At 36.8% G+C, this 14,100-nt stretch overlaps 1 protein-coding gene across 1 annotated transcript; it reads left to right on the top strand.

Moving 5' to 3' along the window:
- Nucleotides 1-1,590: 1,590 nt before the first annotated feature.
- Nucleotides 1,591-13,740, top strand: palmda (palmdelphin a). The gene is made up of 9 exons (XM_026934749.3): nt 1,591-1,665; nt 5,143-5,194; nt 5,446-5,526; nt 5,822-5,940; nt 7,351-7,465; nt 7,658-7,682; nt 7,783-7,887; nt 8,169-9,011; nt 10,520-13,740. The coding sequence occupies exons 2-9, from the start codon at nt 5,150-5,152 to the stop codon at nt 10,543-10,545; spliced, it is 1,359 nt and encodes a 452-aa protein (XP_026790550.3). The 5' UTR covers nt 1,591-1,665; nt 5,143-5,149; the 3' UTR covers nt 10,546-13,740.
- The last annotated feature ends 360 nt before the right edge of the window (nt 13,741-14,100 follow it).

Genomic DNA, 14,100 nt, shown 5'->3' with positions numbered 1-14,100 from the left:
GACTTTTCCAATCAGATCTAGTTTTTTTTTTCTTTCAATAATTTAAAAATTCACAAACATTTTTCACTTCCTTTATTTTTTTACTATATACTATATATTTACTATATATTATACAAAACTTCTTATTCAAATTCTTACTTTTCTTGAACTCATTCTTACGCTTAATCAAAAATGTTAATACAAGATGTTCAAAATTGTGACTGGCATTGCAGCTTGCTAGCAACCAACTGAACAAAGTTTACTTTTTTCTCCTATCGCTAACCACAGTTTTTTTATTGTTCTGTTTAGCAAGCTAACAATTTTCTATATAATAGCTACATTGGTAAGTTCACCAAAATGAAGAACTTTCATCTGTTTGCTAATATTCATGTTTATAGAGTATATAATGCAGGTTTTATGAGAAACTGTAAGTTTCTAATGTGACTGCAGCTTGATTTTTCAGTAGGTTTTTGGACTTCAAGAAGCCAGGCCAGTCAAGTCCAGTTTCACTGAACCTCCATTAACTACACAGCATTTTGTCATTAAAGGCAGTGGCTGGCATTGGTAGCTCATCAGCTAAGCCTCTGGGCTACTGATTGGATGGTTGTAAATTCAAATCCAAGCATTGCCAAGCTTCCAATATTGGGCCCCTGAGCAGCATCTTTGCTCCAGAGGTGCTGTACAATGGCTGACCCTATGCTCTATGATCTTAATTATTTAAGACCATCTACAACATCCATGCACTGGGCCATTCAAATCTGATTATATTGACCTTGGCCCTATAAATTGTCTGAGAAGTTTTGGGTGCCACCCACTTTCTAGGCTACGTCTCCTCTTTCATTAGAGACTGCAGCAGGAATGTTGCATTCTGACACACACTCGTTTTTCATAGGCCCCGTAAATAACTACAGGAACGGCTGACACCTGACCGGAGTGTGCGAGCTGCCACCTGTCAAGATGATCTGTGACTGTGTTTTTTCCCCACAGAAGCACATGCAGAGTGCGTGAACTCATTTTAGAGTACAACGTGGTGACTGTCTCTGATGACGTCACATCGCAGGCCCGAGGAGAAAGCAAATATGGCATCGATAAGGAAGTCCTTTTGTTCTAAAGCGACTTCTGAATATTCTTACAATTCATGCAGACTTTGTGGAGAGTGGAGAGTAATGGAGTGAAAATATTTCTTTCCAAGTACTGCAGTCATTTGGTGTAACTGATTATGTTTAATTGTTTTTACACCGCTAAATTTAACAGACTTAGTCACATCTAACTCAATTTTCTGTGCAGTTCATTCAAAGTCTGTGCAGTTTACATTTAAATTTAAGTATGACTTTTTTCTGGGAAATCTTAACCCTGCACTTGTATTAAAGTTCACAGCAAATTCCATACATCTCCTTATAAATAGTAGGTGCATTATGCAAAAGAGTCCAATCATTTGTTACAATGTACAATAAAATATTGTAGCAAGCACGCAAAGCAGAAAAATGAATTATTACATTACAGCTGTAATGTTTAAAAAAATATTAAATGCATTTACACAGGCAATTTCCGGGCTGTTTGAACGTGCTCTCGTCTGATTGGTGAAGCGCAATGTCAGTCATCGGCATTTCCCCCGCCCACAGCACCTGCGCGCGCCGTTAAAGTAGCAGTAGTAGCAGTCTGAGCCTATTCCCTTCAGAAGACCCGGTAAGTGTGTGTGCGTGTGTGTGTGTGTGTGTGTTACAGAGTTAAAATTGTTGGGTTAAAATGTTTACTTTATGACATTATTTTTGGATAAAGTCAGACTGGACACTACTCATAAATATAGTTGGACATTAATACCTACATTGTTAAATATATTTTTAAGATTATATTAGTGGTATCAGTGTTTATATACACCCAGTTAATTTAACACTTAAAATTAATTCAACTGTGTAAGAATTAATTCTGTGTATGCTTCTTATTTATAAATTCAGCACCTTTTTTTTTTTTTTACTGTAAAGTACCACAAATGATCATTTCTGTATGAAATTTATACCAAAACAATCACTTCTACTGAATCAAATCATGCTTTATTGGCCTAATGAATTATACAAGGAATTTGAGTCGGTTATTGAGCTCTTGTTGTCGTTATGGACATACATATTATAAGATAACAGTGTGTAAGACTTAAGCGTGTGCATGCTTCTTATTTATGAATTCATTTCTTCATTTACTTTAAAGTACCACGAATTATAATTTCTGTATGAAAATTAATCAAATATCAAAATGATTTACTGAATCAAACTGAATCAAATCATGCTTTGCAATATTACAGTAAAATAACAAAGACTCGGATGTATAACATATATACATCTTGGTAATGTAACATGTTTGCTATGAACAGAAGTGGATATCATATGCAAGGATATTTCAGAGGTGAGAATATTGCACAGATAACTATTGCACACTGCACTATCTTGAACACAAAACGCAATGCCATCAGTGACACAGTCATCATGTTTGTGAGGCAATTAAGTGCTCATAAGTCTGACTGCATGTGGAAAGAAGCTTTTCTGGTGTCTGGTGGGTTTGGTACACATTCCTCTGGAGTTCAGATATGTGGTGGCCTCGGTGCAAGGGGTCAGAGATGATTTTTTTTTTCTGCTTGTTTAACTGCTGGGTGTTAACTAATCTGTTAATGCCACGAAGTGTGCACAGCAAGTTCCTGGAAGCTGTCCTGATGGATTGAATGACACATATGTGTTGAAGTGAGACTCGTTCTCACTCAGGCTTTAAACTGGTTAAGTGTCTTATGAATCATGAACCAGTGCACAACACACTATGACATACTCTCTGCTTGGTATCCTCACAAGTATGATGTTAAAGTTGTGCGAACCATTTAAATAGATCTCAGACTTTTTTTTTTTATACCTGTCTTACATGCACATGTTTTTGCTGCTAGTATTTGCGTCATTATATTAGCAGCTACAGCAAATAAATCCACTTAGAAGTTCCTCCTAATTGTTGTGTTACTGTTTTTTTATTGCACCAATTTGCACAAATAAACTGTATGACTGACACTTTTAATTATGTGAGAGCAATTAGCTTGTATCTGCTAAACCACTGGCAGTAATTTTCATAGTTTATAGTAATGCCTGTGTGTATTACAGTAGCTGTGTGTTACCCAGTGTTTGTGCAGTTGTTATATTGCAGCAGATGCCACAGGAGATTTGGCGCTTAAGTCACGGTTGATCAGATTAGTGCAGATTAGAGGAAACTTCCTCCCTACAGCAACTAACTGAGGAAACTGGACTGGACGTGTGAAGCCACATTTTGTACCTTATTGGTATCAGTCCATATGTCATAATCTCCATGCGCAGCTACAACTCACAATAATGAACATTTAAGGGTGGTTCGTAAAGGGCAGTTAAAGGTGGTAGAGACTTTATGCTTTTGGGTTGTCTGTCCATCTGAGATTCTCATTAGTACGATATCTCAAGGACGAGTGGTTGAATGTTTGTAGGATTTATAAGGAATTATCACTGGTACCAGCAGATGAACTGAGTAGATTTAGAAATTGACCCAAACAGGGTCAAGGTCACAGCAAGGTCAAATGTCTGAAATAGTTGTTCGTCAATAGCTTCCTTCTTGTTTGAAGCATATTTTAAGAGAATTTCAGGCATACAAATTAGTAAGGAGAAGGGAGAGACTTGTAGGCGACGGAGGCATCCCCGTTGATGCCATTGGCACTTAGTTCTACTTGTTCATGCTGTGCAGGAAATAAAGTCATGTTGATGATGTCACCTGTTGTCCGTCGTCAGAGATGTATGAGCCAGTGTCACAGTGGGGTAGGGTGGGTCTGGAGCTCCGGGTGGCCTGCTGTCTATTCCTAGACTCTGCTTTGGGCCTCTGGGAATGCAGGAAACAGGAGGGGATCGCATGCTCTTTCTCATGGGTGTGTGTGTCTGTGTAGGAGTGTGTCCTGCTGGAAAAACCTTGTGTTCTAACAGCTGGGTCTGAACGGGACTTTCCATTTGCCTACTTTCCATACAGCTTCAAGCATTCATGGACCTTTCAATCTTTTAGTGGAAGCTACACTAATTCCATTAAGCATTTGTTATGTTAACTTTTTAGTATTATTATTATTATTATTATTATTATTATTATTATATTTTATGATGGCATATAGAAATACAGCTGATTGCTTGTGGTAGCAGTTAAATAAATGTTAAATGTAAAATATAGTTTACATAGATTGAAGGAATCCGATTTACACTCAAATGTTTAATTAGATTTTAGGTTTGAACTAATGCTACGAAACTAATGGAACTAACAAACAAAAGCTTACCACCACTATTTATCATGCTGAAATCATCACACTCATCTAAAACTGTATCAGAATATTTAGTTATCTCAGCTAGACTTGCTTATGTGATGTCTGGCTCTGTATTACACACTGTTTTGTGTAAAAACTAGCTCCTGTCCAGCAAACTACGAACTGCTGCTCCATCACTGATTGACTGACGTCTATGATTGACCTCCATCACCCAGAAGTTATATATACATACATACTGTATATACAGTCCTAACTAGTAGTTTCATACTGTTATCATTAGCTATTAACTTAAATTTGTGAGAAACTGGAATTCCTGGACTATTCAGTATAAAAATAACCCTAGATTCTGGAATTACACATGATTATGGGCCAGAGGATGGGCTTCAGTGTGAATCCACTGGTTGTATGAATAGTCTCTATTTTGGGATGATATAGCATGTGAAACCTACACTGTACTGATAATAGAATATTGACCACATTTCCATATACAATATTCATGGTGTATGAAACATGCAGATCTCCACTGGACCACAGCGCTGATTTAGGAGAGTGATGAATGATGACTGCCTGTGATGACAAAATCCTGTCAGGGAGATTATTTTTGGAGCCCATGTGTGTGGGTCAGAGCCACCACTCATGCTATTCCTGGCATCACAGTGAGGAAGAGAGTAGCATGAGATTTCCTAACAGATCTTCAATTGATCCAGATCGCTTTCAGCTCACAAAGTCTAATCCACATCCACTCAGCACATATCATCATATATTAATCAAACTTCAAACTAACAAAATGTAATAGTATAAAGTTGTGAATGCGTTCATAAATATATCTGGATCTGATAAATATGTTTTCTTTTTTCCCTCTCTAGAGCCACAATGGAAGAGGCAGAACTGTTAAAGGAGAGACTTCAAGCCATTACAGTAATGTAGTCTTTTTTATTACAAAGAAACTTGTGTATATTATGTAGAAGATCATATTTTATTGCAGTTGTAGTTTAAAGTATATTCATACTGATTTGCTTGCCAATCATTGTGCTCCGTTGTGCTGTTTAATATTAAGGCTTTGCTGAGTGTCTGTATGACAAACATAATTCTATTATAATGTTAGCTTTCATGGTAAGGAATTTGTTTTAAAATTAAACCTAAACTTGTATATGAACATCTGTATGCAGAAAAAACGAAAAATCCAGGAGGACATTGTCTCAAAGCGGCTGGAGATCGACAAGGAAAAACTTAAACTTCAGCAACTGAAGGTGAATTTTAGCTCATATGAATTAGGGTATTTTCCTTTCAGAAATATGAAATATGATTGGTTGGAAATACGATAAAAGACATGCGGAGATGTAAATCTTGAAAAATATTATTTGTCTCATAATTAATATTTTATATTATGAATTATATAAAATATATATGTCCATTTGTTAAATACATATGTCATAAATACATAGGTCCAAAAATATATATGTCCATTTGTTACATACAATATGTCCATTATTAACAATATAACAGTATCTATAGAAGCAACATTCTTTGTTACATGTCAAACAGAAAAAATCTGCAAGAGATCTATGGCTTATGGGTGGCACGAGTGCTGGAGCGGCCCAGAAGGAGCAGAAAGCGCAGGATGTCACCCAGCAGACCAAAGCACTACAGGCTAACATTCATCGGTAAGTAGACTCTCATGCATGTGTTAGGGTTAGGGTTAGGGTGTGTGTTTAGGTCTCAAGTATACCTTAATTATTATCCATTCTATTTGTCAAATACTTCAGAAAACATGGTAGATTTTTATTTTAATAATACATGAACAATCAAAATTTCTCAACATTAACTGGATCCTGCTTCTGCCCACCTGAGGCCTGCAAGCTCCTGCAGCTATTCTGGGCATACAAGTCCCAGCTCTGCCTTTCTTAATTGACTGTTGAACATCCTCCTTTACCTCAAGTGTACTGATTCCAAAGATATCTGATATGAAAATAACTTGCGATATCCAGGACCAGCCAGTGTCTTGGTTTCTGCCAAGGTTTCTTCCTGCTATATCCTAGGAAGTTTCTTCTCATCACTGTCACCTTTAATTAAGGCACTAATGCTGTAAAGCTGCTCTGAGATTATGTATATTGTAAAAACTTTTATACAAATAAGGTTAGGATCGTTAGGAAAAACGATAGATAGTTTGCTTGTTGTCAGTGGATTGGAATGCTCAGTGGTGACTTTACACAGCTCCATTTCAAACCACAAATATTAGACAGCATGAATTTGAGAACCACATATGATGTATATATTGCCAACACTGTGAAGTAAGATCATCAAAGATCCTGGTCAAAACTGAAAAAAACTGAAGAAAAAAAAACACATACTGCAATCTCAGCCCCCTTGCAAATGCATTCACACACAAATTAAATGAGAATCTGCCTCATGGATTAATTTGTTCACCTCTACTTGTCCCAGTCCCTGATGCTTCACTGTCTCTACCCAAAATGGATTGACCTTTAGAGGCAAATAAACTGTATTCAGTTCGTTCCTGTGCTAAACAAAGTAGTAGGGCACTTTGTAGAGCAGCTGTAGTGTAGTGGCATTTAGAGAACTGCATTTTGTTCGAGTCATTTGCCCCTTACCACTGCCTGGTTTCACGCCAGAGAATAAGAATGAAGCATGACGCAACAGAGGTGCAACAGTGTGATGCTATGAGCTATTATAGGTTCATATATACTGTAAGCTCTTGCACTCTAGCTTGGCAATCCTGGTGTCTGTCTCACTCGTGATAAATTTGTGAAATTACTGAGACAGACGATAAGTCTGTGCCGTCCATATTTCACAAAGTGAACTCACAGGTTGTTGCCACATATTTTCTCCTATCACACTTAGCGACTTGCAACACCCTCTTGCTACCTCCAGCTTATTCCACATTGTTAGGAAATGCCAGAGTGATGGAGGTTGTGTGATTTGAAAGAGCTGTGTCTGGATTCTGTACCAGAACTCAGCTGCGGTCTGTGGGTGCCAAGAAGGGACATATTGAGAGCTAGAGCCAGCCAACCATCCATCTAAACTCAATTATGTCACATAACCACTGTGTCCTGTAGGATAGAGAAAGAAATTGAGGCTCTGGAGAGGGAAGAGCTCAACATCTCCACAAATGAAGGCCTCATCCTGAACAGGCTGAAAGCCATTGAGAAGTCCACAGAGGACATTATTAAGGTAATATTAATGCATATTTTGTTTACACACAGTACAGATGTATATCTTCCTGAAGATGCACATTTGTTTTTAAATGGGATGTATGTTATGTAAAAGATAAAGTTTGAGCATTTTGAATGTTAGCGTTTGTAGATTATGGTATTAAGAGTGCTTTTATGGTCATCAGAATTCAATATTTGAATTTCCTTACAGGCAGCAAATGAAAATTTCAAGTCAGGTAAAGAAATTGTTTATTAGATAATTAGGCCTACATTTTAAATTTCCACTTGATTGGTGAAATAATTGTTAGCTACTATAATTTGTCATGTTCTTTGCAGAACCTATCCATGTTTATTCAGGAATTCCAGATACTCAAAAATCTTTAAACATGAGGAAACAGCCAACTGTGGATCAAGGAACCAAAATTGACCAACAGAAACCTGGTAATAATTGTTTGTTTGGTTGACTGGATTGTTAGTTGATTGGCTGGATGGTTAATTTGTTTGCTGATGATTTGGTTAGATGTTTGGATGGTGAGAATGGTTAATTGTTACTTGGTTGATTTGTTGTATATTTACTCTTGGATTGATCAATTTATTGATGGATTGATTGTTCAAGTATTATAGGAGATAGCAATCCCATATGAGTATGTATGTGCAAAAACATATTCATGTACATCTTGTGGTCTGCATATCTTATTTTTATCATCTTTTCTTACTCCCAGCTTTGTTTGCAATGGAGATCAATGTGCAGAAGGACCTGCGCACCGGTGAGAGCCGCGTCGTCTCCACCAGCACAGTCCCGGCCCAGGAATTACAGCAGCGCGGCATCAAGGTGTACGATGACGGCCGTAAGTCTGTGTACGCTTTGCATACTGCCTTGGAACAGCCTGAAGCCAATGGAGTGGATGAGCTCAGTCCTAAGGAGGTGGAGGAGCTCCTCAAACAGGCCACAGAGAAAAGGAAGAAGCCTCAAGAGCAAAATGAGCCTCTGTGTATCAAGAACTACCAGAATAGCCACTGCTCAGAGATTTGTAATATGGATATGAGTGAATGGCCAGAGCTAGAGTACAGTCACAGTAACCTACACTATCCCTACCAGGAAATTCATGAACCTGCTCACATGTTCCATCATTACAGTGACCAACATGAGTATTATCACAACAGCAATGGCAACAGCTATGAGATATATGGAGGGGAAACAAGAAGTGACCCAAAGCACTTTTACGACCCCCGAGAGAGACACAGAAGAACTCCAAGTCAGCATGTGGACTCTGTTGTGAATCAAGTACCTCCTTTGTCCTACAGAGAGAACCCTAAACTCAGCATCCTAAACACTTTGCCTTCAGATGAACCTGTCTCTATGATCTTCATGGGATATCAGAAAGCTGAGGAAGATGCACAGAGCTATGAAGGCTCCATTCAGGCAGAGCTCGTCATCATCGGAGACGGTGAAGAAGAAGCCTTAACCAGTGACACTCCTTTCCAAAAAAGACACGTCCATTCTCTCCAGAACCTCAATACCAACAATGCGTCCACACACTTGGCCTCTGAGACGTCGTCTCCAGGTAGAAAAAACTCCAAAAAAGCAAGACTAAAATACTGCTGCATGCTAATGTAGCACTGAATGACTTTTCTTTCACTAACTCTCTCGTGCTATCCAAACTGCAGCTGCTCTTCTGAATGGCTTCTGCATGGCCTACGCTGAACAACACCGCTTTTTCTGTGTGCTGATTCACCTTCTACTCTGTCTTAACAAACTCAGTCATGTAAAGCTTTTTTTATTGACACATTCATAACATATAACTTGACACGAAGCTATGTTTGTACAGTCCAGAGAAGGTCTTAGACTGCTGAGCCTGAATTTACCATCTGGAATTTCACACACATTCATTCTTAATGGAGAGTAGTAAAAAAAAAATGAGCAAGGGATTATCAGCGGCGTCACCCTCAGAAAATTTTGTCTACTTTTTCAAAAGCATCAGTTAACACAACTGTGATTTTGTTAATGTTAATTATGGTGTATTAGTGCTGAGGTTTGTTCATGATAACTCGTGTTAAATAATACCAGGGTAAAGTATTAACAAAATTTATTTGAAATCAATGATTTCATTATTTGCGTTAGTTTAAAGGCATACAGAATATAGAATATAGTTCAATATAGTCAATATAAAATATAGTCAATAGTTCAAATTTAACTGAAGGCATACAGCTTCCCTTACTTGGTAGTACAAAAGAAAAAAAAACAGATACCAAACATTGGTATCTTGACAAATCGACTACTTTAGGGTAAGATGAAAATTGGTTACATTTCATTTTTGCCAAAATTTACCTGTGAAACACTTTAAAAACATGAAATTCTTTTTATTCTGTCTTCTATTTGCTTGTCAAAATTCAAAGGCAGCTTGTCATTTGTGGAGATGTGAGCAGTCACACTTAATGTCATGGACTGTCCTGCTTTTGCTGTCAAACATGTTAATGATATGCTTTCATTCTGCCTGTGTGTGAGTGTGTTGTGTGTTGTGTTTATAATAAATCAGATTGAATATAGAAGTTGTTTTTATTTGAATTTAATGTAAAATCTAAAGACTTTGAGCCATTAGGATGCGAAAGATTATAATAAGTGATGTGTGAAGCAGTCTGGTCTAATTGCACAGCTCATTCTGTAGATGGCAGGATTTTCATATTTAAATGGAGCATGCACACCCACACATCTCACTGAATAACGTGCGCACACACACGCACACTCATGTACACACATGTACACACATACACAGAGAGAGAGAGAGAGAGAGAGAGAGAGAGCTCCTAATGGTGGGTTGTTAATTCCCCTCATTTTAATGTTCTCTGTCTTATATAAGCAGTCTTGATGCTTTAACCCATTTTTCATAAACAGAAAACTTTCGCTGTACACAAGTCAAAATAGAGGCTCGATAAAAACCCAAAAATTGGCTTTCAGTCTGTTGTGATGCTAACAGTATTATTCTTGAGCACAGTAGCATGGCCTTGCCATAATCCCCCGCAGTGTTTCAGCTGACGGAGAGTTGAATCGATTGCTTTTCTCTCCCACTCACAGCTTCCCTGTACAGCCAAACGGTGTAGCAAGTGGCAGATGATGGAACTCGGCTCAAAGGCTTCACGGAGGAAACTGAAGATTGCTGACTACAAAATCAAAAAGACTCACCTCGCAAGAACTTTAGGTATCCAGTTGGAGTGAAAGAAGCAAGAACGTCTGACTGGATTTGCATAGGGATAAGAGTCTCGCTTTGAGTCTGAGAGGTCATCGATTCAAATCTCAGCCCTTCTTTCTTATGAACCATGATATAATTCAGATTTATTCCTGTCAGCAGCATGTCATTAGCAAATTTAATGTGAAAATTGATTAAATGTATAATGGACTCAAAAAGCCCAAAATAATTAAGTTAGTAAAGATACATAATTGCTTCAAACCGCCACATAACCGCAGTCTTATTATAATCAGAATGTCAATAATATACTCATCATTTCCTAAGGCGGTTATGCTGTGTACCCAAAAATAATCTTGCTGCAATGTTCTGATGTTCTAATGGCAATAATCTAATAATAATCTTTTTCTCTCACAGAGTTCTTTGCTGTCACTTACATAACATTCCCCAAATAGACAAAAGCTAACATTACATTTGTGTTAATCGTTCCTGCAAACAATAATATTGCGGCAGCACTGGAACCATAAGATTTTAGCTAATCTAAAATGATTTTGTGCAGGTGTCACCCTCCTGGAACAAGAAGCTGTCATGTAACTGGTGTGACCTAGCTAGTGTTTGGGAATTGGACCTAAATAAATTAGGAGAAAAAACACGTAAATATATTAAAAATGTGGTGATGTAGTGGGTCGCGTTGTTGCCTCACGGCTCCAGGGTCCCAGGTTTGATCCTGAACTCGGATTACTGTCTGTGTGGAGTTTCATATGTTCTTCCCCTGTCCATATGAATTTCTTCAAGGTTCTCTAGTTTCATCCCACCTTGTTAAAAAAACATGCCAGTAGGTGGACTGGCTATTCTAAATTGCCTCATGTGTGTGTGTGTGTGTGTGTGTGTGTGTCTATGGTGCCCTGTGATGGATTGGCATCCCATCCAGGGTGTATTCCTGCCTCACATCCAGTGTTCCCAGGATAGGCTCCAGATCCATCCTCACCAGGATGCAGCGGTTACTGAAGATGAATAAATTAAAATAAAAAGGTTAAATAAGTAAATAAATTATAGCAAATGAAAGTAGAAGACCATGATACCCCAATAAAATCCATTTCCAATCTCCATTATAATGTATTTACAATGTTTATACTATTTACAAAATTTACTGTTTACTATTTACTATTTACTGTTATGTATAAACTTTTGAGAAATGGGGAAAATATCACATAAAACATATATCCTTACTCAAATATTACAGTATTTATGATCATATATTATAAACAGTACTGTTTCTTGTAATTGTCTTTGCCTGTCATCTGTTTTTGATAATATCATAACCAGCACTTTTTCTACTAATAAGCAGATCTGGCACTAATGTTTACTTCTTCATATGTAATGTCCACTTACTAAACTTTGTTACCAAATCTATAACTCTAATAAACCAAATTCATAACGAAAAGGAAGAAGTTTTAGCAATGGATGATCCATTATATAGCAAGACAGTCGTACAGTAATTTATTTTATTCCACCCATTTTATCTCATCTGTATGACAGTTAATATCAATATAAACAGTGAAGATGGAAGCGAGCCTCAACAGCACAGATGGGAGTAGAAATTAAAAAAATGTAGGGAATCCGATAGGTTCAATCTGCAAACACTTTTATTCTTTCGTACTCTCAATACAAATGACCTCAATGTGTAATAGAAATATACAGTAGTTTATTAAAATGGAGTATCATGTTCAATAGAATAAATGAGCAAAAATTGTTTTCATGTTTGAAAAAAATAATTGTTAAATTATTGTAAGTGTTGCTCCATTTTTAATCCGATATTAATATGGATCATCAGGTACTAGGTGAGAAAGTAAATGGCAGAATGTCATCTGGAAAGCTGAAGGGGATCTGGGCTGGTGTGTGAGTGGATCAGTGTGTCATTTATGTTTGTAGCAGCTGTTTATGTCATCTGGGTTACGACGGCTGATTTGAGCCGAGCTCTGTTAGACTCCAGCACTGGACATGTTACAACAGAGACATGATATTTCAGTTCTAATATCACCACTATTCTTCTTGCATTTGTCAATAAAATAAGACAGGTTCGAACTTGATATTATGAAGAGATATCTGGAAATGTTTATTTTAATCAAGTTTACAATATTGTTATAAGAAGAAATAAAACATAAATCTTCCTGATAGTAATAAAGCTTAATAAATACCAATTGTTCATAACCATGGTGCCTGTGCATGTCACATATCCATCACACAGGATAATTAAATCCAGACACGCCCACAATTAACCATATATGGTGTGTGAACATCCCTTTAAAGAGTTTTGACAGTGATACTGAGAAACAGGCAAAGAAAAAAAAACATTTTATAATTATGATAAATGCATAATATATGTATCATGTGTTATCAGGACAGTCTGTCATATTGTATGGGGTTTGAGTGTAACTAAAAATGTATTCATATTTATCTTTTGTAGGTAATTTCGTAGATGAGCAGGCATTTTTGTTTTCCACTGCTAGGTGCTTTAAGAATATATCTAATTATATTATATAGTGAAGTTAATGTCCATTTATTAAATATATTTATGAATAATAATGTAAGTTGTATTTTACTTAAAACAAGTAGTTTTTCCTTCAAATGAATCATTTCTGCAAACTCATAGTTTTTTGGTTAGAACTTAGTAGAAGCAGTGAGGAGCTGTTTGGGAATTTTAAGCCTGGGTGAAGCTCCTCAGGAAGCTGGTGGAGAAGATGCCGAGAGTGTGCAAAGCTTCATCAGGAATACTGTCAGGGATTTCAAATACAAAATAGTTTTGATTTGTTTTAAAACAATTGAAAATGGTAAAATTGAAGAAAACCCTTATATGAGTAGGTGTATCCATTCTCATAGTCAAGACAGAAAAACTGACAGCAACCCAAGCAAACTAAGTAGGAATCCCAGCAGTGCAGTCAATGAACAACTAATATTTCACCAAAGGGAAATGAGAAGAGGAAACGCTGGCCAGACATGTTTTATGTGAAAAAAAGTTGTGTTAATATTATTTTGCACCAAATGTGTTATATTTTGGATAAACACGTGAATACTTAAGTATGATGAATGATATTAAAGAATGTGATGCTTAGCTCAGAAGGTAATATGATTCAATTTTATGTTTAAATTAAATGTGAAGTCAAGTGTTAAATTTATTTGTTATCTATTTTACGTCACATTATAGCTAGATGTCTATAACATGCACAAATAGCTGGTACATATTTTGTGTGTGTGTGCGTGTGTGTGTGTGTATGTGTGTGTGTGTGCGTGTGTGTGTCGTGGCATGGTTGTGACACTTGGCTGGCCCCCACAAGTGTAAAAAAAAAAAAGCTTTATTCATTTATTTATTTATTTTATTTCATTTTATTTTATTTTATTTTATTTTATTTTTTACAAAAACTGCAGCAATCACTTAAAAACCTGAAAGAATAAAAATGTTTCCTTTTGGTTA

The sequence above is a fragment of the Pangasianodon hypophthalmus genome, chromosome 14 (assembly GCF_027358585.1).
Source record: "Pangasianodon hypophthalmus isolate fPanHyp1 chromosome 14, fPanHyp1.pri, whole genome shotgun sequence".
In the NCBI taxonomy this organism is placed as follows: domain Eukaryota; kingdom Metazoa; phylum Chordata; class Actinopteri; order Siluriformes; family Pangasiidae; genus Pangasianodon; species Pangasianodon hypophthalmus.
This window is presented reverse-complemented; position numbering and strand designations above follow the sequence as displayed.